We start from the raw sequence: 23,858 nt of genomic DNA, 5'->3' as shown, positions 1-23,858 counted from the left end.
AGGTGTGCCTCGGAAATGGCTTTTCATTGAACCAAAACTGGTGAGAGCTGGGCTGTCTCTGTGTTTGGCTTTCCCCTTTCAACTGTACATGGTGGCTTTGTTTGTAAGCAATGGAAATAATTGAAAAATACTGAACATTAGTGCCACTAACATCACTTTGTAGTTATTGTTCTAAATCCATTGTCTTGGTCAACAGGCCAACTTAGTGCATACTGTAGGGTGGCACTTATAGACACGCATTCTACATACAATCACTCAGAGACGTGTGCTTCGTCTGTTGTGGAATAAAGCTACCAGCATGCTTTTGGGCAAGCTATGGTACTTAGCAGCTGGAGTGCCAGAGCCTGCGTATGGAATCCCATTTAACGTATTGTGTTTAGTCACTAGGATTAGAATCAGGAAATTGCAGCAAGTGTTTTGTTACAGCTTTCCTGTCCATTAAGATCCAAGTAATCGTGCACTGATCAGTCTGTGTCTACAAATAATTATGTAAGGCAGCCCAAAATAACGGCGTGTATTAAAGGCAACATACAGTAACTATTCCTGGCAGCCAAGGCTATTGATCCACAGCCGTATGTTTGTGTCGATTGGTGGCAACGTCAGCAGAGATCTCTATTGTTTTCAGCCAGCGTGGCCTTTGTGTTTGATCCTGTCACTGCTTGCGTCAGTGATGCATATCATTGGTGATGTGATGTCAAAGTGTGGGTGTTCAGTTAGAGAGACATAGTTCATCTAATGTTCTGTTGAGGGAAAAAAAGAGAATTTTTTTTTTTACAAAAAACGAGCACAGTTTCCTCCGAGGGAATAACAGCGAATGATTCATCGCTGCTCACATTAGTCTTGTGCTAAGTATAGACCCACTCACGACCTGCACATCCGCACGCATTAGTATCTCTGGTTTGCAAAATTGAGGGTGCCAAAATAAAAATTGCTTGGTTTGATACAGGGGGATGAGGGGGAGGTGAGAGAGAGCGAATCGAAGGGGTTAACCCTTCAAGGGTCAGGGGCACATGGCACCCAGAACGACTCAGGTTTTCAAGTGCAATGATTATGACAAGGGTTTTCCTATAAAATTTGAATTTTGGGTATTTAAAAGATCAGTTTCAGCAATACAAACTTGTATTTGACACCACGAGTGTGAAATCAATGTTTAGGTCACTTGCCCCCTTTGTTTGCCTCCTTTGGAAAAAGGTATTTTACTCACTTTTTTCGCACCGGTCTCATCGTGGGTTTCAAAGCTCCGCCTGAGCTGAGATTATCAGTTTTAATGATCTCAGCCAGTTCAATGATTTCCCATCAAAAAGCATTCGGAGGCTATTGCGCCTGTGCGGCAAAATGCTGTGCCAATTCGCATCTCCTCATAGAGATGCATTGAATCAATTATTATTATTATTGCCATTTATATAGCGCCAACAGATTCCGTGTATCAACAGATTCAATGTATCTCTATGAAGAATGTTCAGTGCTTTCAGAGTGTGGAGACGCTGAACGTCAGTGCATTAACCCAGAAAGCACCTCTAGTGGCCTCCAATTGACTTTTCTCTGAAAATACAGTGTTTACATTAAAATGCCTGCAGGGACATACTATACATACCAGAACAGTTGCACTAAGCTGCAGTTGTTCTGGTGACTATAGTGTCCCTTTTAAAGTTCATTTAAAATTAAATTCTAATTTTAGATCAAATAGATCCAATAGTAAAAGTGGAGAAATTCAAAGTTTTCAATTTAGTATTTTGGTTTAAAACGCGGCATTCCGTATGTTAATATCTCCCGCTGATAGATATATCTCTATCTCTATCTGTGTGTATATATATCTATATATAACATTCCAAATTCACATTTTGCTAGCCAAGTTACATTGATTAAGGGTTGCTATTTAGTAGACATGTGCAATTCATTTCGGTCCGGATGCAAATTCAGACATCCGGGTGCTTCCGAATTGTCGAAGTTCCGAACCACAGTATTGCGTAAGTACTAATATACTTACCCAGTGGAAGAAGAAGAATGTTACACTGTATACAATTTATAAAAAGTATACAAACATAGCCAGGATTCAGCTGTAAGCATTTGCAACACTTACAACAATCAAGTAACACACATTTATATAAAATGTAAGTTACTTAACCAGTTTTATGGAATGACAGGAATGAATAAGCAGATAACTCCCTAATTCCCACGGTATTAGGGAGCTATCTACTAAAAGGCTGAAAGACCTGAATTGGTCTTTAAGCCACATTTACTAATTCTAAGTAAAGATTACTTAGTATTAGTAAATTCTGCCCCTACTCGCTATACCGCGAGTAGGGGCATGTCTATTAAACAGTGGGAAAAAAAGTTGCCCCCTCCCATGAGCGGTGGGTGGGGCCCCTAAATTCGAATAAGGGGGGGGCCTATTGTCCTCCCTTCCCCCACCCCTGAGCGGCGGGTGGGGGCCCTAAAGTAAAATAATGGGGCGGGACACCTATTGTCCTCCCCCTCGGCCCCCACCCCTAAGCGGCGGGTGGGGGCCCTAAATACTAATGGGGGGGGGGACCTATTGTCCTTCCCCCCTGGCCCCCACCCCTGAGCGGCTAATGGGGGCTCTAAATTAGAATAAGGGGGGGACCTATTGTCCTCCCCATGGCTCCCACCCCTGAGCGGCGGGTGGGGGCCCTAAATTATAATAATGGGGAGGGCTAATGTCCTCTCCAATGGCCCTAAATAAATATTGGGGGGGGGGGACCGGACCTAATGTCCTCTCCCTTGGCCCCCACCCCTGAGCGGTGGGTGGGGCCCCTAAATACCAATTAGGGGGGGGGGGACCTATTGTGCTCCCCCTGGCCCACACCCCTGAGCAGTGGGTGGGGGCCCTAAATAAAAATGGGGGGGGGGGGGGGGGGACCGGACCTAATGTCCTCCACCTTGGCCCCCACCCCTTGAAATCCAGTGCTCTGTGTCATTTTACACAGCATGGGAACGTTATTTAGAATTTTCCCACGCTGTGTAATTTGACTCATAACACTCTGATTGGTGGGTTAAGTAACCAATGTTAGGAGTCAAATTACACAGCTTGGGGGCCAGGCTGCTCACTGTTTAATAGACATGCCCCCTACTTGCGGTATAGCGAGTAGGGGCAGAATTTACTAATACTAAGTAATCTTTACTTAGTATTAGTAAAATTGTCTGAAAGACCAATTTAGGTCATTCAGCCTTTTGGTAGATAACCCCCTAAAACCGTGGGAATTAGGGAGTTATCTAGTAAGCGGCTGTAATAGAAGTCCCGAAATGTCGTAGTGCCGAACCGAAAATTTTCCCCATGCACATGCAAAATTTTCCCCATGCCAAAACCCCATACTAATTTTTTTTTGTTTGTTTTTTGTGTTTTTTGTGTTTTTTTTAAACCATTCTGCATGCCAAGAATTGAAGGATTAAAATCACACCAAAAAATATATTATTTACAGTTATTTTATTACTTGCTTATCCAGTGGTTTTTTGGTTACAGATATATTTATTAGGATATTTAACACAAACTTATGGTTAACTTGTCATTTGTTTTGTTGGTATTTGTAAATAAGAGTCTTGCAATGGGGATTTAAAAACTTAATATATGTCTTCCAAAAACGTAAAAACTGGAAAATTCTTTGTTCTCTAAACGAAGAGGCTTCCACCCAAACTAATTTGAGCACAGTTTAATTTGGAGAAATATAACCCCAGGGTGGATTTGTCTGATAAACTCCACGGGTAAAGGATGGCCATCCAGCAGCTGCAAAGAACATTTGAGCAAATTTAGAGTGTTTAGAGGTACTACCAGGAAAAAAAACAAAATAGACATTTCTAGGGACAGCGACCTTTGAAAATGTAAAAGGGCCTCAATATAGGCTTTGAATGTCAAACCAGAATTCCTTTATTCGAGAACAGCCCCCAAAACAATGAATAAACTGGTCACAAGAAAGCTGTTCTGAATGATTCTTTATGAAATCATACTCCCATGAACATTCCTTTTGAAGTGAAGACAATTACAATGTTTCTTACTTTTTCATTTTTATAAACTACGTTATTCCCTTCTCTTGATGAATTTTGCAGCACTGTGTATAATCTGACACACCAACAATATGGAGCTCCTAGAAAAGAGGCACATTAGGACGGGGAAGTGAGGCTGAGGGATTTGGGCCCAAATTAGGGACTGTCCCTCTTGAATAGGGACAATTGTATTACACACTGCTAAGTCTGCGTACAATTTTATTCTATTGTTTACGGGTTCTCCTAATACAAGCATGTCAAACTCGAAGGCTAACACAGGCCAAATAAACAAGATTTACGTTTATGTGGGCTACAAAAAACTTCAGTCTTCATAGAAACGTAGTTTTTTTCGAGAAGTACAGTATAAAAAATAGTTGCCTAACTGACACTGGACTTCCTAACGCTCGCAGGGCTTCAAAGTAGCCTGCCCTCCCCAAATTTAATACACTGCTCTTTCCCTCCCCCATTTTAATACACTGCCCCGCTACCTCCCCTAATTTAATACACTCCCTCCCTCAAATTAATATAGTGCCCCTCCCCAATTTAATACACTGGACTCCTCCCTCTCCTTCTTCCCCCAAATTAATACAGTGCCCCCTCCCTAAAATTAATACACACCCATTCCCTCCCTCTCTCAAATTAAAACAAGTTAGCACACTACGCTGTAGGGTCCCCCAAGCCGCTCTTCCCCTACTTTAAGATGACCCACCCATCCTCCAGTTCCAGTCCTGCTCTTTTCTGCTGAAGCAGGCCAGGCACTCCTCTGGCACTGCGAGAAGGATGGAAGGGGGAGTGGCTGGCCTGTGGGAGCACGGACTGGGAGGGAAGACAAGAATTAGACAGAAAATATCTTTCCTGTCTTGCGGCTGGTCGCAGCCACAACACAAAGTGGCCCAAGGGCCGGTGGACTGCAAGTATATCCATTGTGGGCCGCATGTTTGACATGCTTGTCCTAATACAACCTCACCAAGTTGATTTTTGTTCCCACAATACATAACGTTGCATGTGTCTACACTAAATTTCATCTGCATTTTTCTTGTCCCTTCTTTTGTTTGTTCAACTGCTTCGTTAGAGAGATTGCATTCAGTTTGTGGACATACGTGTTGTGAAAATAGTTATTTTAGCCATTAAAATCTTCACTGGTTTCAGTGGATTAAGTCCATGTATAATTTGGCCTTACCCTTGCCCTCGCCTCTCTAAGTGTTTTACAATATCTAGTTAAACTTGTGAAACGACAAAATGTTAGTGTAAAAGATGTAGAGTGGAAGGTGAGGGAGCGAACCATCTTATGTAGGAAAAGGCTGGGAAGATCGATGTAAAGGGAAACATTTCTAAGGTAGTTGAGCTTTTCTAAAGAGAGGTTTTGAAGGACCTCTTAAAGCAGCCTTGTTATTACTTGGGGCTCTGGGTACCTTTTTGCTGTGTCTGATTTTACTTTTGTTGCCGGGGTAGTAGCCTTGTGTGTTGTGTACTTTTGCACATGAAAGTGTGTACAAAATGGGGGATGATTGAAAATCCATGAGAATGCCAGACAGGTATATGACATCATATACCTGCCCCGGTCTCATTAAGCGGCGCGCAGGGGAACAGAGCAGAGACATCACAGCTCCCTCGCCGCCGGCAGCAACACGCGCAGCATGCCACTTTCCTCCACGATCCCCCAGCTTGCTGCCAGCCGCCAGCTTTGGTGGTAAAGGGCTCACATATCCCAGGCGCCATGGCGACCTGGTGTCTGGGATTTGTCGAGCCCTGAGATTTGGTACCAGTTTGGCTACTTTGGCCTTTAATTTGAAGCTCACTTTGAATCCCAGACAGTTCTCACTTTAGTAAATAACCTTGTCAGTCTTACATTTGTCTCATGTATATCTGCTGGTTTACATTTGAATTTCAAAGAAACAGTCAACAAGAGTTTGCATAAAGAAAATATATTTTTGAAAAGCTTAAACGTGACACTACCACTTTAAGGGTCTGTAGACTGGGGGAAAGTCTGAAAGGTTGAGGTAGGGCATTCCACAGGAATTGTGCTGCCCTTGAGACCTTATGTTAGTTTGAGTTGGCAATGGAGATACAATCAGAGGACAAGCTAAGGTAGAGTGGTCAATAAATGTGTTTATACAAAAAAGAGAGAAAAGCACTTGTAGAAAAGTTTTAGTATTTAAATTTAGGTCCTGCATTTTACATTATATAGCACTGTGTACTGTATGTGGTGAGAAGAAGAGGACAAGCCTGACTTTAGTTCTGAATTTCAAATTTTATCCAAATGTGTTTCTATGAATGAAATAGCCTGAGAATCATGGGAGTTGTAGTTCAGCAACATCTGGAGGGCCAAAGTTTGGGGAAGCCTTCTCCGTGGTCTTGTTCTGATGCTCACATCAGAAGGTGCTTTTGGCAGTGTACGGGGGTCAATTTTGGCATAGTTTTGCAGCAATTTGAGCTCCATTAGCTTTTCTGTGTGATCAGACCAGATGGGCTAGGCTTCGCTCCCTGTGTTAATTAATTAGCCTTCTTTGTAGGGATCGACCGATATTGATTTTTTAGAGCCGATACCGATACCGATATTCTGTGAACTTTCAGGCCGATAGCCAATATAATTTGCCGATATTCTGTACATTTACCATTTTGGAAAATAAAAAACTATTTCTAAAGGTAAATGCACAAAATATACATGCCACGTGTAGTGGATGCAGTGTGTTTATACAGGGGAGCTGTGTATGTGTGTGTAGTGGATGCAGTGTTTGTGCAGTGTGTGTGTGTAGTGGATGCAGTGTGTGTTTGTGTAGTGTGAGTGGTGTGGATGCAGTGTGTGTTTGTGTAGTGGATGCAGTGTGTATTTGTCTAGTGTGTATATAATGAAAGCAGAGTGTTTGTGTAGTGTGTGGGTAGTGTGCGTAAAGTGAATGCTGTATATACTAAATGCAAAGTGTGTGTGTTTGTGTAGTGTGTGTATATAAGGAATGCAGAGTGTGTGTATTTGTGTAGTGTGTGTAGTGAATGTAGTGTGTTTATATAATGCAGAGTGTGTGTGTTTGTATAGTGTGTGTATATAATGCAGAGTGTGTGTGTAGTGTGTGTATATAAACACACTGCACAAACACACACTGAATTATATAAACACACTGCACAAACACACACTGAATTATATAAACACACTACACAAACACACTGTGTATATAATGCAGTGTGTTTGTGTAATGTTTATATAATACAGTGTGTTTGTGTAGTGTGTTTATATAATACAGTGTGTTTGTGTAGTGTGTTTATATAATGCAGTGTGTTTGTGTAGTGTTTATATATAATGCAGTGTGTGTTTGTATAGTGTGTGTGTATATATAATGTAGTGTGTGTATATATAATGCAGTGTGTTTGCATAGTGTGTGTGTATATAATGCAGTGTGTTTGTATAGTGTGTGTGTATATAATACAGTGTGTTTGTGTAGTGTGCATTATATACACACACTATACAAACACATTGCATTATATATACACACACTATACAAACACACACTGCATTATATACACACACACTGCATTATATACACAGTGTGTTTGTGTAGTGTATGTGTATAATAATAGTGTATGTGTGAGGGGGCATTTTTTATTAAATTTTTTTTTTTTTTTATAGTAAATTATTTTTTTTTTATATATTTAATTATAATTATTTATTTATTGTTGTCCCCCCTCCCTGCTTGTTGCCTTGCCAGTGAGGGGCATATGTTAATCCCTGGTGGTCCAGTGGCATTGGCTTAGCAGGGGGACGGGAGGGAGGGTGGGCAGCAAGTGTTTACTCAGCTCCCCAGTGTAAATCTCGCCCCCCCCCCCCCCCCAGGACCGCTGGGCTTGTAATGAGCCTGGCGGTCCTGGGAGGTATTATCGGCAATATCGGTATCCCTATTGGCCGATACCGATATTGCCGAAAATACCGAATATCGGCCGATTATATCGGTAAAACCGATAATCGGTCGATCCCTACTTCTTTGTACCATTTATGGTAGGTACACTAAAAACTGTGTACCGGGAACACCCCACAAAACTTGCCATTTTGTTGATTCTATGACTAAGCGCTCACTATTTGTCAAAGTCAATCAGATCTTTTCGCTTGCCATTTTTCCTGCATCAAACACTTGAAATTCAAGAACTGACTGTTCACTTGCTCCCAAATATCAAATATATGCCACCTGTTGACATTGTAACGATATCAACGTTATTCACTTCACCCATTTTTATATGTAATTGTATACCTTTACTTGGAAAGTGAGGCGCTAACAATCTATCTGCGGCCCAAAGATTAGCCATTTGAATTTTGCCAAGCTGTGCTGGTCTGTCTTAGTATAAAGATTCACACACAGACAGCCTGTGGCAAGTCAAAAGGGTCTGGCAGAGCACAGTATTATAAGCAGTTGTATACAGCATTTGGAGTGCCAAAAATTACCCATCCGACTTTTCATTCAAATTTGTGTAGAAAAGTTGTGGAAAAAAGAGAAAATTTTTTTTAAATTTAATGTAAAACAATGACAATTTTAACCATTGAAAAAGCATTGTGGATGTGGAACCAATACTGTGTTGCCACATACAATAGCACTATAATTTATAATGCCCTGTGTTTGGGGGGGGGGGGGGGAAATACATAAATTTTGTTCTTTTTGGTTTGTGTATCTGTACATACATTAGAGTTCTAGTTATATGGATAAAATAGCAAAGAACTCTGCTATTAAAGCAATCAGGAATAGGAGATAGGTATAATAGAATACTGACCATTTAGACAGAAAAAAGGGGGAATATCCACTAAATGTCTGTATGTTCAAAGTGCAATAGTGATTTAACAAATCCTAAAAATCCCTGAATAGTAAGAAAAAAAGGATTGGCAGTGACAGTATTAAAATGGCCAAAGATCTCCACTCTGAGGTTGTTTCTGCGAGAGTCAATTAATTACTGTCTGTGTGTTAAAACAATGTATCAGCTTGATAAAAATTATAGAAGTTACCCTTACTATGGTGAAAAGTCTGACTTCCTAAATAAGCTGAATTGTTATAGTATTAGGCTGTAGTCCAATATGTACCATAAGCACGAATACAGCTTGACAGGTCTATTGATACTGTGGCTAACTACTGCCAATCCTTTTTTCTTACTATTCAGTGATTTTTATGATTTGTTAAATCACTATTGCACTTTGAACATACAGACATTTAATGGGTATTTTTTTTTTTTATTATTTAAACTGTCTGTATTCTATTACACCACCTATCTCCTGTTCCTGGTTGCTTCAGTAGCAGAGTTCTTTGCTATTTTATTCATATTTCTTTAGCCTCGGGTGGGGACTTCATACACCTTACCAGTTGTATTGTTTGTCTTATCCTCTGTATTGCACTTTATCTGCATATCCTATTTATTCTGTCTCCCAGGACGGTTTTATATTACTGTACCATCCAGGTTTTCACAAGAAGATGATATACCTGCACATATGCATGGCTGTTTGCAGCAATTGTTTAGAACGCTGATAATCTAGATGTGCTTTCCGGTTTAAAACAACTGCTGTCTCTCCCTTTACAGTAGGTCATGTGACTTGGTCATGTGGTACACAGGCTTGCTTTCCTTAATCCAGCATTACCTTCTAGCGTATTTCCTACATTCCCTGGACCCGTCTTGTGTCACAGCTGTTTACTATTACTCAGGCATGAGTGGTAAGGACTGCACAATATGTACATACAAACCTGTGTGCACAAGCACACATGTAAAGCATTGCCCCAGTAATGCTCTGTGCATGATGAGGAAATGCTAGTAATATTTATAGCTTCCATATGGCAGGTGGGAAATGCAAATCATGGTTATTGTTTTTTGATTCAGTGTGTGATTTCATGATATCTAATCATATCTGCTGCTTGTGTAACATGGGTCTGCTACCGAAGCATAATATGGAAGGAGCATATCTCTTTTCTATGGATCTGCTGTGTTTACAGATGCAGACGCCAGCTGTTAGCAAGTGTTCGGGGGCAATGGCTGAGATAGGATGTATAGATGAATGCTGCTAATGTTATACCGAGCTTTGTGTCTTCTGACTCATTCACCCACTTGCTGAATCACTCAGCCCTGTGCTGATATCTATTTAAATGGAGAATGGGGGGGGAGAGGCAGAGGATCAAAAAAAAAATAAAATGACATTATTTTCAGCCTGTCTGCAGTGTAGACTTAACAAATGCAGTTAAATGTCAGGTCTCACCCCTGGGTATTGGAGGGTGGGGTATTACCTTTCCCATTATTGTGACAGCTTCTGTTTAACCCTTGAACTGCTGACATCATTGCTGAACGAAATCAGATTGTAATTAAAATGCATTGAATCCATTGCCATGGATTATTGTCACATTTATGTCACATTTATGTACTCTTTATGTACTCTTCATTTGTTAAAAATGGGGTGGGGGGATCATTAGTGCAAGTGGGCTTTGTTATTCCCTCTAGTTAATGCACATAGTGCCAGGTTGTAGTATATTCTAAGCAATGCTACAGTCTGCTACTGGATTTAGCCTTAGATTGTTTTGAATTTGTTTATTTTTTTGTATGGGTTGAAAGTGGATTTACATTTTATAATTATTTTTCTACAGTATTTTTTTTTATATATACTGAACTGAATATGTTTATTCATTAAATATATTTTTGTCCTTTGTTTATAATAATTATAATGTGTCCTCTATATATTGTTCATGTGGAAATTGATAATAAGCTCCAGCTACAATATCTTCTATTACCATTATGATCAACTTTCAGTCTTTTATTTTTCCAGGATCGATACAATTAGATCCATTACGTTGGGTAATAATAGTAGGATCTACACACAAGGACAAACTTGGAAAGAAGTGGAAAGCTAAATGTACTTTTCCTGGTTAATTACTTTATATTATAAAGTAGCATTTTGGAGTTAAACAAGGTTAATCGGAACTACACGGGGCTATGCCATAGTCTGGTAACTGAATAGCAGATCTGTGCCATGTGTATGAGTAGCTTAACAAGACTGGTTGCAGATGCTTAAGGACATTGAATATCTATAAAAATGTATTCTGTGTGTATGTGATTTGGGGATTGAAGAAGCGATCTCATTAGATTAGCTTGTCTTTCAGTTTCCTTCTTGTGAACGTGTATACGTCTTCCAATGGACCGGTCATCCACAGATATGTAGATGACAAGGTCACCTTCAGGTAGGGATTCTTTATTTCATCCATGTGAATTAAAACAATCTTCAAATATCCTCTTTACGTCCTTGAAAGAAGGACTTTTGAAGTAAGTGGTTGGGAATGCTGCCCCAAATTGATGCTAGTGGAGCCATTCACGGTGGTCTCTCTATTTAGAAATAACCATAACATTTTTTTTTTTAGATTGGAATTAAAATTGCTGCCGCTACTGGATAGCGTGCTTGGGCAATCAGTCAAGCAGCCTGGCACACCTAGTCCTTCGTTGCCAGTGTCAATTTTGTATTTATTGTGCGTGCAGGTTGCACTTACTGTACACCCACTTGGGAAGGTTCTCATCCCCGGAGAGAGAGCCATGCCACAGGCTGGTTTGCGGCTCTAAAACACAATTCACTTAATTAAATGTGGTATGACTGCTATCAGTTTAAAGAGCACTTCAAAAATAGAATGTGATCATTTGAACTGCTCTTTGGGGATAAATTATTTATCCTATAATTCTATGCAGGACAAGGAATTATGGGATAAAATTTGCCCTCTTAAACCAGAATCAGACATGCATCCACCACATGAATGGCAGTGTCCGTGTTCTTATACCGATCTACACATATAGTTATGTATGTTATACACATACAGCACTGGGTTATGTCTGTGGGGCCAGAACTAGGAAATGCTGTGGTAGCAGAGTGATTATTTAAGCAAATGTTTTCATCAAATTTATTTGGGTCAGGGACCCAAGACGAACGGTCACTATACGAACATTATCGATTTGTTTTGTGCATTTTAATTTGTGTGCTCAGTTTTCAAATATTTAAAGAATATTATTTGTTGAATATTTAATCATTGGGGTGGAAATAAAACACCAGTTTCAGCCAGTAGTCAAAACCTCTGACTTTTATAGTACGACTGCTGAAACCTATGAGGAACATTCTAAGCACCATACTACATTGACATTGTGCCAGGTTTTTTTGGATGCTTCCACCCATTCCACATTCACTGCTACGTTATACATTTGATAAGGATATTACTTGTGCGCTGGGATGCTTTGTCCCTGTGCTCTTTGGGTCACATGGTGACAGTTTTGATAATGTAAATATGGAAGTACAACTTTGACATTATCTGAAAGGCAGCCGAGGACTGGTCTTTGAATGGTGGGAGAGAACTGGTTTCTGTCCAACTGTTTGACCAAAAATTTACCCAGAAGAATCCTTTTCACATTAACCCTCACAGTAAGTTATAGTGACTGTCTGTGACTGGCATAAACTTGCATTTTTATTTTTTTAAAACATTTGTGTGCAGTATTCTTCATTGACCTCGAAGAATGTTCATTATATGCCTATCTTACATATTTATGGAGCCAATAGTTGATATTTTAATGTCTGAATATTGCTCTTGAACATAGAGGATATAGTTATGAATCATTAATATTTTACTTTAATTTCAATTGGCTTATATGTGAATAGAGAGATCCTGTGTTCCTCCATTAGCATGTCGCGATCCAACTTAATACTCTAACAATACGCTGGATAAAAATATAGTTCAATCTATTAAAAACAATGTATCATTGTTTGTGTTCAAAAGTATTCATCAGATTTTTTTTGTTTTTTTCATATTTTTTTATTTTGATATTTGACGTGCCTTTTTATTTTCTAAAATATTTAGAAGCCAGTGCACTTTGAGTTTACACATATAAATGTGTTAACATGTCTTCATTTGTATGTCTTTTCGCTATTAGTCAAATGTCTCTAATGGTTGTGATATTAGTAAAATTGGATGAAGAAATTGTTGTAAGAATTTATGCAAAACTCTACAAGTAATGAGTAATTAATTGTCCGGTTTGTCGTTACTCATGAATGGCATTTCTTCTTCAAAGCTAGATAAAACTTAATTAAATCCTAATAGACACAAAGTTACGGATGCTATGTAACTGGAAATTGCTCAATGCTACGTAAACGCAAACACCTTAAGTCCATACAGATAGAAACTTTTACAAGTAGATGCAAGCCAACCTTTTGGTCCACATAGATTTTATTCCATCATCAGTTCATAGAGTACAATTCATCTTCATGTCTGTGCTAAAATTCCAGTTCACTTTCTTTGTGTTCATTGTGAATGCTTTGCTGTTGACTTTCATTCCCTTTGCAATATGTGTGATTTGCAGTTTTGTGAATGTGTACGTGTGTTTAAAATGTTGAGTATCAAGTATTTTTAATATTGTTTCTTTGACATTCTTTGCAGGCCCTGCTGATGTTCCAATGATGTCACCGAATGGCTCTGTGCCCCAGATATATCTGCCTCCGGGGTATGCGCAACAGGTATGTTCACATACAGCTAAATGTAATAGTTTCCTAACGTGGTGAAGGAAAATATTATTTTATTAAAGATGGGGGGAGCGTGTATTATTTATCATTCTCTCTTTTCTACTCCAGAGCAGCAAACATTGGTAAATTCGTAAATCAAAGTTAGAATGGATTTAAAAAGTTGCAACCAAACTTCATATCAACCAATCAGCACAGTCTATAGTTTATAGAATCGTAATACTATATAGTAATAAATGCTTTTGGGCTGAAAAAACATAAATCATAAATGTCGGGGGTAGGTTAGTTGGTTGAGGTAATTCTTATTTAACCCTTGCCAGAAAACATAAGTGTAACCCATATAGGAAATTAGTAACTTTGAATAAAGCAGGTTGTTTTCATTTCATATTAATTTTTATTTTTTATTTTTTCTTCCTTTAGACATTAAACTATACAGATATTTTCATTCTCTTGAAAATAATGATAAAATACACATTTGAAATTAGTTTTGGTATAATTTGAAAATGTACTCCTGGAGAAAAATGTGTGTGTGATAAATCTAGGGCTTTGACAACCGACACTCTTTAAAATAAGACAAGACATAGGAGAACAGCACGTTCGTGTTAGGGATAATTAAACAGTATTCTTTCCCTTTCTCAAACGCAATCGAAAACCTTGCATCCCAAACATTCGTCTCTCATATCCTAATTCTGTTCCAGGAACCAATGTAACCAAAGCTTCGAGGCCAATCCATAATAATTTTGGTACCTGCTTCTGCAAGATATCCTTAGTTGTGGCTAAAATCTCGAGGTCGCCTCTGGAATACCTGTAATTAAAAGGACACTATAGGCACTTTAACTGCTTCATCTTGTTGAAGTGGTTGTAGTGTCTGAAGTCCATTGGTAGAGCTACAAGAAAGTGTATAATCTCTGCCTTAGTTTTTCCTCTAGCAGGGGCCCTTGAATGGCCACAAGGAGCTCCCTATCCTAGACTCTCATTGGATATTATGGCAAGGTCAGAATGAGAACTGAAATGGCTTTCGATGTCTGAATGTTTCATCAACCACAGGAGTTTTTCCTTCAACAAGTTTCATCTGAATACCTAAACTTTCTCTTACTATTGCTCACAAAACACAGAAAAGACAGTGAAATTTCAGCTATGTCTCATTTACCAGTCAATTCTGAAACCTCTTGCGCTACCAACGTCTGGTCAATTGAGGTCAGAAAATGGAATGAAGCAATGCCTGGACAGGCACACAGAGGCAGGTAGTAGAAAAATGGACAATGTACACTCGTCAACGAGACACAGTGAGAACATCAAACATCTACTCTGGACACTAGAGCTAAGGTTAAACAAACTCCAAATTCTTAGAGGAGAGGGAGGGATACAAAGGGAAAACGAAGAATCAACCAAGACTACTAATAAAACAAACAAAGCACAATACAAAATATATAATAATTAGTATTATATACATCAGAAAACAGAAATCCCTATTCTTATCTGAGGGATAGCAAAGAAAGCAGAATATTACTATGAGACTAAGGTAATCTAAATTATGGAGTGTGCTGAATGGTTTGATACATGTTCTATAGATATCAAGCTCCATTGTAAGATTTTTTTTTTTTTAATTCCTTTTGAAATGTTTGACTTAGCCGTATTTGCTGCTATGGAGTAGTAATGCATAATATGAGCCTTCTTATTTAAAAATACATTTTAATTTATTTTCCAAACCAGATCATTACGGTAGTTTGTGAAAATCAAAAATAAATTCATGACTAGAATAGCTCTGTGCTATGTACAAGTCTATTGCGGTATTTTAATAAGGACATTATTCAATAACAAAAACCGCAATAAAGATGTCATCATCCTGATTAAGCAGACAGTCCTTATCTGTGCAAATACATATCTTTTCCACACTGTCTGTGGTCCTTGGATACAGCATTGTGTTGACTAAAATATAATTTCTCCAGTGTGACTCATTGAGTTTATTCACACTCTACCAATACGTATTTTCTCTACTTAACTACAAATTGTAAACCTGCTCTCTAAATCCTCATATAGGTTGTAGAATTTAATTGACGCACAGTCATAGAATTATTATTTTAAAAGCTAGGTTACAGTAATACTAATCTGAAAAAAAGGTAATTCTTTAATACATTTAGTTCAGTTTTCGATCTAAGATAAGCCAAAATCCCACCCCAAATCTGGATGTTTCCAAATGTGTTCCATAAAAGGGAGATAATATACACGTTGTATCCAGAAATGGTAGTTTGGGTAGTTTCCTGCATCAAAAATCTGTTAATCAGGTCCATAAAGGTTACTGTTCTTTTAGATCCTGATTGAAGGGACACTATAGTAACCAGAACAACTACAGCTTATTGCATTTGTTCTGGTGAGTAGAATCATTACCTTCAGGCTTTTTGCTGTAAACAGTCTTTTCAGAGAAAATGCAGTGTTTACATTTCAGCCTAGTGATAACTTCACTGGCCACTCCTCAGAGGTGCTTCCTGGGGCAGTCATGCCTAGTGTGCAGCTTTGCCATTCAATGTCTCCACACTGGACTTTGCTCATAGAGATGCCTTGATTAAATTCATCTCTATGAGGAGATACTGATTGGCCAAGGCTGTGTTTGAATCATGCTGGCTTTGCCCCTGATCTGCCTCCTTGTCAGTCTCAGCCAAACCTGTGGGAAGCATTGTGATTGGCTCAGACCACCACTTCTGATGATGTCAGCAGACAGAGGCAGTTCACAGGCAAATGTAGCAGCTTCAGACTTGAATACAAGTAAGATTTTACTATATTTAGAGAGGCAAGATGGTGGTTTTAACACTGTAAGGTCAGGAATACATGTTTGTGTTCCTGACCCTATAGTGCTCCTTTAAGGCATATGTAGCTTCAAGCAAACACAGATTATACGATTCGCAGCACACAAAAAACAAACCTAAAAGGGGATCCAGAAAAATAACAATATAGGTATATTCATATTTTGTGGTATTTACATTTTCCGCAATATTTTAATCATGTTAGCCAGGTTGACCTAAAATTAGCACAGAAGTGGTGATGAAAGACAGTAGTTCTGTTTATGCTTTTAGTGAATTTTGAAAGGAGAAGAGACTGTGTTTCTCCAAGCACAATGACCACTTCAGTGTATGTGCAGCTTTTTGCTATATGATTATATAACGCTAGGTAACTCCACCTCCGGCAGCGTCATTGGAGTGTCATCAGCCAGCCTAGAACTAGAGTTCCAGGCTGGCTAAGATTAATTCTGTGCACGTTTCATTGCAGTCAGTTGACACTCTCGGCCAAAAAATAGCAGTGGTTTCCTGCTTCTGCAGCTCTGCAAAAGCTGGAAGCGCATCACCAGACCACCAGGGAGCCCTAGAGCCCAGCAGGGACCCAAAAAAGGCGCCAGGCCAGTACCAAGCAATTTGCCCCATTATCAAGGTATTGCGGTGGCCAGGATACTCCTGGCCATATTAGAAGCTAATGTTGTATTAAAGGACCACTCTAGTGCCAGGAAAACATACTCGTTTTCCTGGCACTAGAGTACCCTGAGGGTGCCCCCACCCTCAGGGACCCCCTCCCGCCGGGCTCTGGAGAGAGGAAGGGGTTAAACTTACCTCTTTTTCCAGCGCCGGGCGGGGAGCTTTCCTCCTCCTCTCCATCTTGATCGCGACGTCATCGGCTGAATGCGCATGCGCGGCAGCAGCCGCGCTCGCATTCAGCCGGTCGCATAGGAAAGCATTTACAATGCTTTCCTATGGACGCTTGCGTGCTCTCACTGTGATTTTCACAGTGAGAAGCACGCAAGCGCCTCTAGCGGCTGTCAATGAGACAGCCACTAGAGGATTTGGAGGCTGGATTAACCCTCATTATAAACATAGCAGTTTCTCTGAAACTGCTATGTTTATAAAAAAAAAGGGTTAATCCTAGAGGTACCTGGCACCCAGACCACTTCATTAAGCTGAAGTCGTCTGGGTGCCTAGAGTGGTCCTTTAAAGCTTATATGGAAAGAATACATAAAAATATAGCTTTTCGCAAGATATGAACAGGGAGTTAAGAATAAAGAGTTATGCTCCGATGACAATTGTCCTTTAAAATGCACACTGGTGACATGACAAGTTTATGATCTGTTTACTCAATCTTATAAAATTCTAAAAGCTAGATTTTTTTTTAGAACGATACAGTATTTAAAAGGATAGTACAAGCTCAAGTTAAACGGTGTACAGTATTTAAAAGGATAGTGCGAGTTGAGCGGTATGCTGTTTTTAAAAGGATAGTGCGAGTTGAACGGTATGCCGTATTTAAAAGGATAGTGCGAGTTGAACGGTATGCCGTATTTAAAAGGATAGCGCGAGTTGAACGGTATGCCGTATTTAAAAGGATAGCGCGAGTTGAACGGTATGCCGTATTTAAAAGGATAGTACGAGTTGAATAATATGCAGTATTTAAAAGGATAGCGCGAGTTAAACGGTGTGCAGTATTTAAAAGGATAGCGCGAGTTAAACGGTGTGCAGTATTTAAAAGGATAGCGCGAGTTAAACGGTGTGCAGTATTTAAAAGGATAGTCCAATCTGTTAATCAGGTCCCTAAATATAACTCGTGCTGACAATCCATGATTTAAGATTTTATAATGTGTTAAAAATTTATTTTATAAAGAATTAAAAGTGCAGCTTAATTTCACTATTTGCTTCTCCATGGGCCTAAAATGGCAGAGTTTTCCAATCAGTCCTAATCTCATTGTTCTTCTTAGGAGATCTGTGAATATCTCTGACCTGCAGAAGTTTGAGTTGTGAAGCTACTTTGCGACATATTAGGAGACGATTAATTCACACACCCGTGGCTACAGTACATGCTGTGCGAATGCCCTTTCCAGTATTTCAAAGGGACACTACAGTCACCCAGACTGCTTCATCTCAGTGAAGTGGTTTAGGTGCAGTGTCCTGTCCTTTTTAACCCTGCAGTGTAAAACATTGCCGTTTAAGTCCACCTTTTAGTGGCTCTCTTCCTGACAGCCACTAAAAGTGCCTTCTCTGCACTGACTGAGTCAAATTTGTCATGTGATGCGAAAACCCATAGGAAAAGTATTGAATTCAATGTTCTCCTATGGGGGAGCATTAATGTACATGTGAAGCTTGCCACGCATGTGCTCCAGGTCATGCCTCCTCCCTCAAATCACCGGAGGTGGACAGGTGATCAGCCCCCAGGGAGCCATGGCACTGAAAAGAGGGCAATTAAATCATTTATTTATTTTCTACTTACTAGGGACAGGAGCACTATAGTATTAGGAAAACAGTTACACATGCTGCCTTCCACGTAGTAAAGACATATGTTATATGAATGTTTGAACTTTGATGTCCTACGTATCCGGAAACTGAAATCTAAAATGCCTGCTTATTTAATAACTGCTTCAAAATAGCTCTATAACACTGCCTGTGCCTCACCTTTGATCCATGCAGGAAAGAGAGTTTGGTTAATCTTTAATAGAAGAGTTTGCTCAAATCGGACAAACCTTATCAAAGTAAAACCTGCATAAGGCACACCATACAGTGTTATTTCTACTTTATATATAATAAACAATGCTGAATTTGTATTAGCTGGCTAGCAGTTTCATAAACTGGCCTAGTGTGTCTTCATACATGCTCCTTGCATGTGCACAGGGGTATAATATCACTTGTAACGAACGTGTAGGTGAAGATAGGATCGTGCTCCCAAAGTACACTGGGAAGTCTCTGTACCATAAGCACACCACTTTCACACCATTGCTACAGGTGTAAGTTCAATTGGGGTATGATGTGAGAATCTGTGTAGATTGAATTAATATTTGTGTTGAGGTTTTTTTTTTTTTACTGCACTATAATATCTATACCATGAACTGGTAGGACTTGTAGCCTGATGTATTGAACTCTACAAGTTCTACCTGATGTGCTGGTTGAAGGTGGAGGAGATATCGTGGTACATATATCCAAAATCTAGTGTACAATTTTATATATGAGGTACATAACACCCATTCAATAAGGGTACTTACTAATTTTCCCAACGGACACAACCTTGCGAATCACCATTTCACAAAAAGGCGTGGAATAGGGGAGAACGTTTGGCAAACACTGTGCGCTAACATTCATTTTGACACGCACAGACACACAGAGATTTAAGATTGATGCTTTGGTCGTGGTGGCAGGCAGTGATCAATGCAAATACTGCATACACTGCGTTGGCATCTGTAAACTGAAAGACTTTAGCCCCACCACCTTCAGTTTGCAATGGTATATTTAGAAGAAGAAAAATGTATAAGGCTAGATTTACAGTTCTCATTAGTCAAAGAGATGTTTCTACAGAGTCAAGACTTATTGAAACCGAACCTTTGGTTTGAGCCGCACTCTCACTTTTTGTTAAGTCTGCAATTATTCTCACAGCTGTGTTTACATTTCCCTACTAGAGTAATTATTACAGATCTAAAAGCTTGGAAGGTCAAAGGGTATGCATTATCCGTGCCCTGCGCCTATTTATACAGCGTGTTTGGATTCTATTCAAGATACAATGCTTCTAATGTATCTAGACATTTCACAGCAATTTACCTTTTAAAATGGACTTGTTCCCATTTTGATTTAACATTTGCTGTCCTTGTGCAATGTTTGTATATTTTAAAGCAGCACATCTGATTGTTGCCATCTGAAATAGATTTCAGCATCCCTGATGTTAAAGCAACACTCAGAGTACCATAACCACCACATCTCGATGTCATGGTTATGGTGCCCCATCCCCTTTATAAGTAGTGCATGGAGTCTGCTGAGCCCTGCTAGCCACCTCTGCTACTGTTGATTAAGAGCCATAAGCTTTTTGTCTGAACTAAGCCCTGGGCTTAGCTAATTGGCCGAGAGTGATCAGTTGACGCTTGTCCAATGAGCTAGCCTTACATGCATGGCTTAGCTCAGGAGAACCAAGAGAAACCCTGCTAGGTTTTTTTTCTTGTTTGTTTATTTTTTGGTTTGTTTGTGTGCGTGTGTGTGTGTGTGTGTGTGTGCGCACGCGCGCACACACGCTTGTCAGATACTGTGGAAAACATTGCCTTCAAATTGGAGAGAGCAGGCAGATGGCCTTTCAACGCCATCATTTCACACCATAGACATTTTCAAAGTTGCTCTAATTTCAAATATTTACGAGGTTTTTATTTACTTATTTTTTGTGAGGTTTGCAACTTAATACACTATACCTCCCAACATTTCAAGCTGGCAAAGAGGGACACTTTTGCTTTAGTAGTAGTGACTAAAGTTGTGGCTATGAGGTCGGCTATTCTACAACAGATTTCCTACTGAAAATGTGACTTAAAGCCAGAGACTGTTTAATAGCAAATAATAGAAATTAATCATTCTTATTTGGGATATACACTATGCTACATTCTATAATGTTTGTGTTTGTGTATGTATAGAAAAACCTTTTGTTGGGTCAGGTTTTCAAGAGGGTAGATGCTCCATTCTACTTAATGAAATATTAATGTATTCAGGTGATTACCCTATTTCAAGTACTCAAAATTATTTGTGTATAACCCCTATTGTTGCTATGTTTAAAACAATGTTCTTGTTGTCTCAGAAACTGGTCAGACAAGTTCTGAATGCTTCTGTACTAATATATGCCTCAATCCTTTTATATTTTTTACAGTTTAAGCTACTTATTTACATACTTTTAATATTTATATTGCAATATTCAATGTAGAAACATTATTTGTACACATTAAGACCATCCTCAATTAAATTCCTTAGTGGAGGTGCCCCCCATACTCCATTTATAGGCTTTGTACATTAACAAGATAATGTCACAGAAAGTCCTTAGTACAAAGAAAATACCTGTACCTAAATTTTGTTTTTGTTTTTTTTTGTCCTTTTTTTCATCATAGGTGATTGAGGACAATGGTGTGCGCAGAGTAATAGTGGTTCCCCATACTCCAGAGTTTCACACAAGTGGCCATGCTGTCATACACAGGCCGCCTCCTCCGCTGCCCAGCTTCATTCCTCTTCCAACTATGATGCCTCCACCACCTCGACATATCTACTCACCAGTGACTGGTGCAGGAGATATGGCCTCCCAGTATACTCCACAATATCACCCGGCACAGGTATATGGAGATCTGGGTAAGTGACATAAGTTTAAATTACAATCATATGTCCTAATGTTCTTGGCATGTGGAAGTGACTGGTCATTCAGTTCAGTGAGGAATTAGTAAGCACAATCATATTGACCAAAATGGATGTGGTCATCTCTTTCATATAAGGAGTGTCCATTTCTGGCAAATACAAGAGGATAAACACATTACAATGTTAGTATTTGTGTAGAGCTATTTAGAAGGCTCACTCTCCAACAATAAAAAAATAATAATAATTAGGGTGTCAATACCATCACTGAAGCATTCCAGAAGTGTAGGTTCTTATCCACTCCTATATCACAAATTATGAAGATCATTAGATTCATTTTTTTTAACGTTGCCATCTAATAAGGAGTCCCATATCACTTGGGTTTTCTGATGTAACTGACCACAAACTTAGTTTTTTAAAATATGTAATTTTTGTTTATGGTCTGAAATATTTATATCAAGTATGGGTCATTATAAAGTAATGACCCATAGTACATCAGAAATTAATGACTTAGGGTGCCGTAGTTTAACAAGCCACGGGTAACAAAGATAATATTATCAAGAAATCTCTCTGCACACAGTTTGTAGCAGATTTAAAAAAAAAAAACAACTTGGGAGTAGACGGTCAGAGTTTTTAGGGTAGCAGGAAGAATCTTTTAGCAGGACACCTTGTCCTCTAAATACCAAATGCCTATACTTATACAGTGATCAGCAACAACATTAAAACCACCTTGCTAATATTGTGTAGGTCCCCCTCGTGCTGCCAAAACCGCTCTGATGCATCGAGGCATGGACTCCACAAGCCCTTTTAATGTGTCCTATGGTATCTGGCTTCAAGACATTAGCAGCCTCTCCTTTAAGTCCTGCAAGTTATGAGTTGGGGCCTCCATGGATCGGATTTGTTGTTTCAGCATATCCCACAGATTCTCAATTGAATTGTGATATGGGGAATTTGAAGGCCAAGGCAACACCTTAAACTCTGTTCTGTTCATCAAAGAATTCATGAACAATTTCTGCAGTGTGGCTAGGTGTTTTATCCTGCAGAAATAGGACACTGCAATCAGGAAACCTCCATTGCCCTAAAGAGGTGAACGTGCTCTACAACAAACTCTAGGTAGATTGTATGTGTCAAACCAAGACCCAAGGTTTCCAAGGAGAACAATGCCAAGAGCAGAATACTGCCTCCACCGGACTGCCTTCTTCCCATACTGCATCCTGCTGCCATCTCTTCTCCATGTAAAAGACTTTCCATGCATCTGGCCATCTAGGTGATCTAAAAGAAAACATGATTCATCATACCAGAAAACCTTTTCCATTGCTCCACAGTTCAGTTCTAATGCTCAGGTCCCCATTGAAAGAGCTTTGGCAGTGGACAGAATCATCATGGGCACTCTGACAGATCTGTTGCTACGCAGCCCCATATACGACAAACTGCGATGCACTGTGTGTTCAGACATGTTTCTATCATGGCCAGCATTAACTTTTTCAGCACATTTTGCTACAGTAATTCCTTTGTGGGATTGGACCCGATGGGCTAGCTTTCACTCTCCATATGCATCAGTGAGCCTTAGGGCACTCTTGATTTTGACACTGGTTCACCGGTTTTCCTTCCTTGCACCACTTTTGGTAAATACGAACCACTGCATACCAGGAAATCCCACAAGACTTGCTGTTTTTGAAGATGCTCTGACCCATTTGTCTAGCCGTAACTATTGGCCCCTTGTAAAAGTCACTCATATCTTTTTGGCTTGCCCATTTTTCCTGCTTCCCACCTCTTGACAAGTGCCATTGTAAAAAAATATAATCAATGTTATTCACTTCACATGTCAGTGGTTTTAATGTTGTGGCTGATCAGTGTAAGAGTTTGGGTATGTGTTCTATTCCCTGTGCCAGGAGGCAGTAGGCAGCTAAGAACAACTCTCATGCTTAGTTTATTCAGATATTTGGCCAACAAAATGAGGTTCCTGCCCTATGCAACAGTTTGTTACTGGTATGCAGCGCTCTACCCACTTATATAAATAATAAATGTTGCAAACCCTCGCTTTTCCATAAGGGTAACAAGTACAAAGTGCATGCTGACTCCTGATCTGCAGTCAAGATGTAGAAGATAAATCATTGGACAGTTCACAATTGTTGTTCCAAATGGAATGAAAAAATATTTTGACCTGTTTCCTAGACTGTATCAAGCCATCTAATGCCATATACCCTATGCCAGTGATGGCGAACCTATGGCACGCGTGCCACAGGTGGCACGCCGGG

General features: G+C 39.5%; 1 protein-coding gene across 3 annotated transcripts in view; it reads left to right on the top strand.

Moving 5' to 3' along the window:
• FNDC3A (fibronectin type III domain containing 3A) overlaps positions 1-23,858 on the top strand; it is a 237,681-nt gene that overhangs the window by 151,153 nt on the left and 62,670 nt on the right. For 2 of the 3 annotated variants that reach the window (XM_063428709.1, XM_063428716.1), the window contains exons 4-5: positions 13,413-13,489; positions 21,366-21,600. In XM_063428709.1, coding sequence (XP_063284779.1) covers positions 13,413-13,489; positions 21,366-21,600 — 312 coding nt within the window. Of the gene's footprint in view, positions 1-9,605; positions 9,678-13,412; positions 13,490-21,365; positions 21,601-23,858 lie in introns of those variants that run through there. The other variant, XM_063428722.1, reaches the window with a different exon arrangement.

The sequence above is a fragment of the Pelobates fuscus genome, chromosome 1 (genome assembly GCF_036172605.1).
Source record: "Pelobates fuscus isolate aPelFus1 chromosome 1, aPelFus1.pri, whole genome shotgun sequence".
NCBI lineage: Eukaryota > Metazoa > Chordata > Amphibia > Anura > Pelobatidae > Pelobates > Pelobates fuscus.
This window is presented reverse-complemented; position numbering and strand designations above follow the sequence as displayed.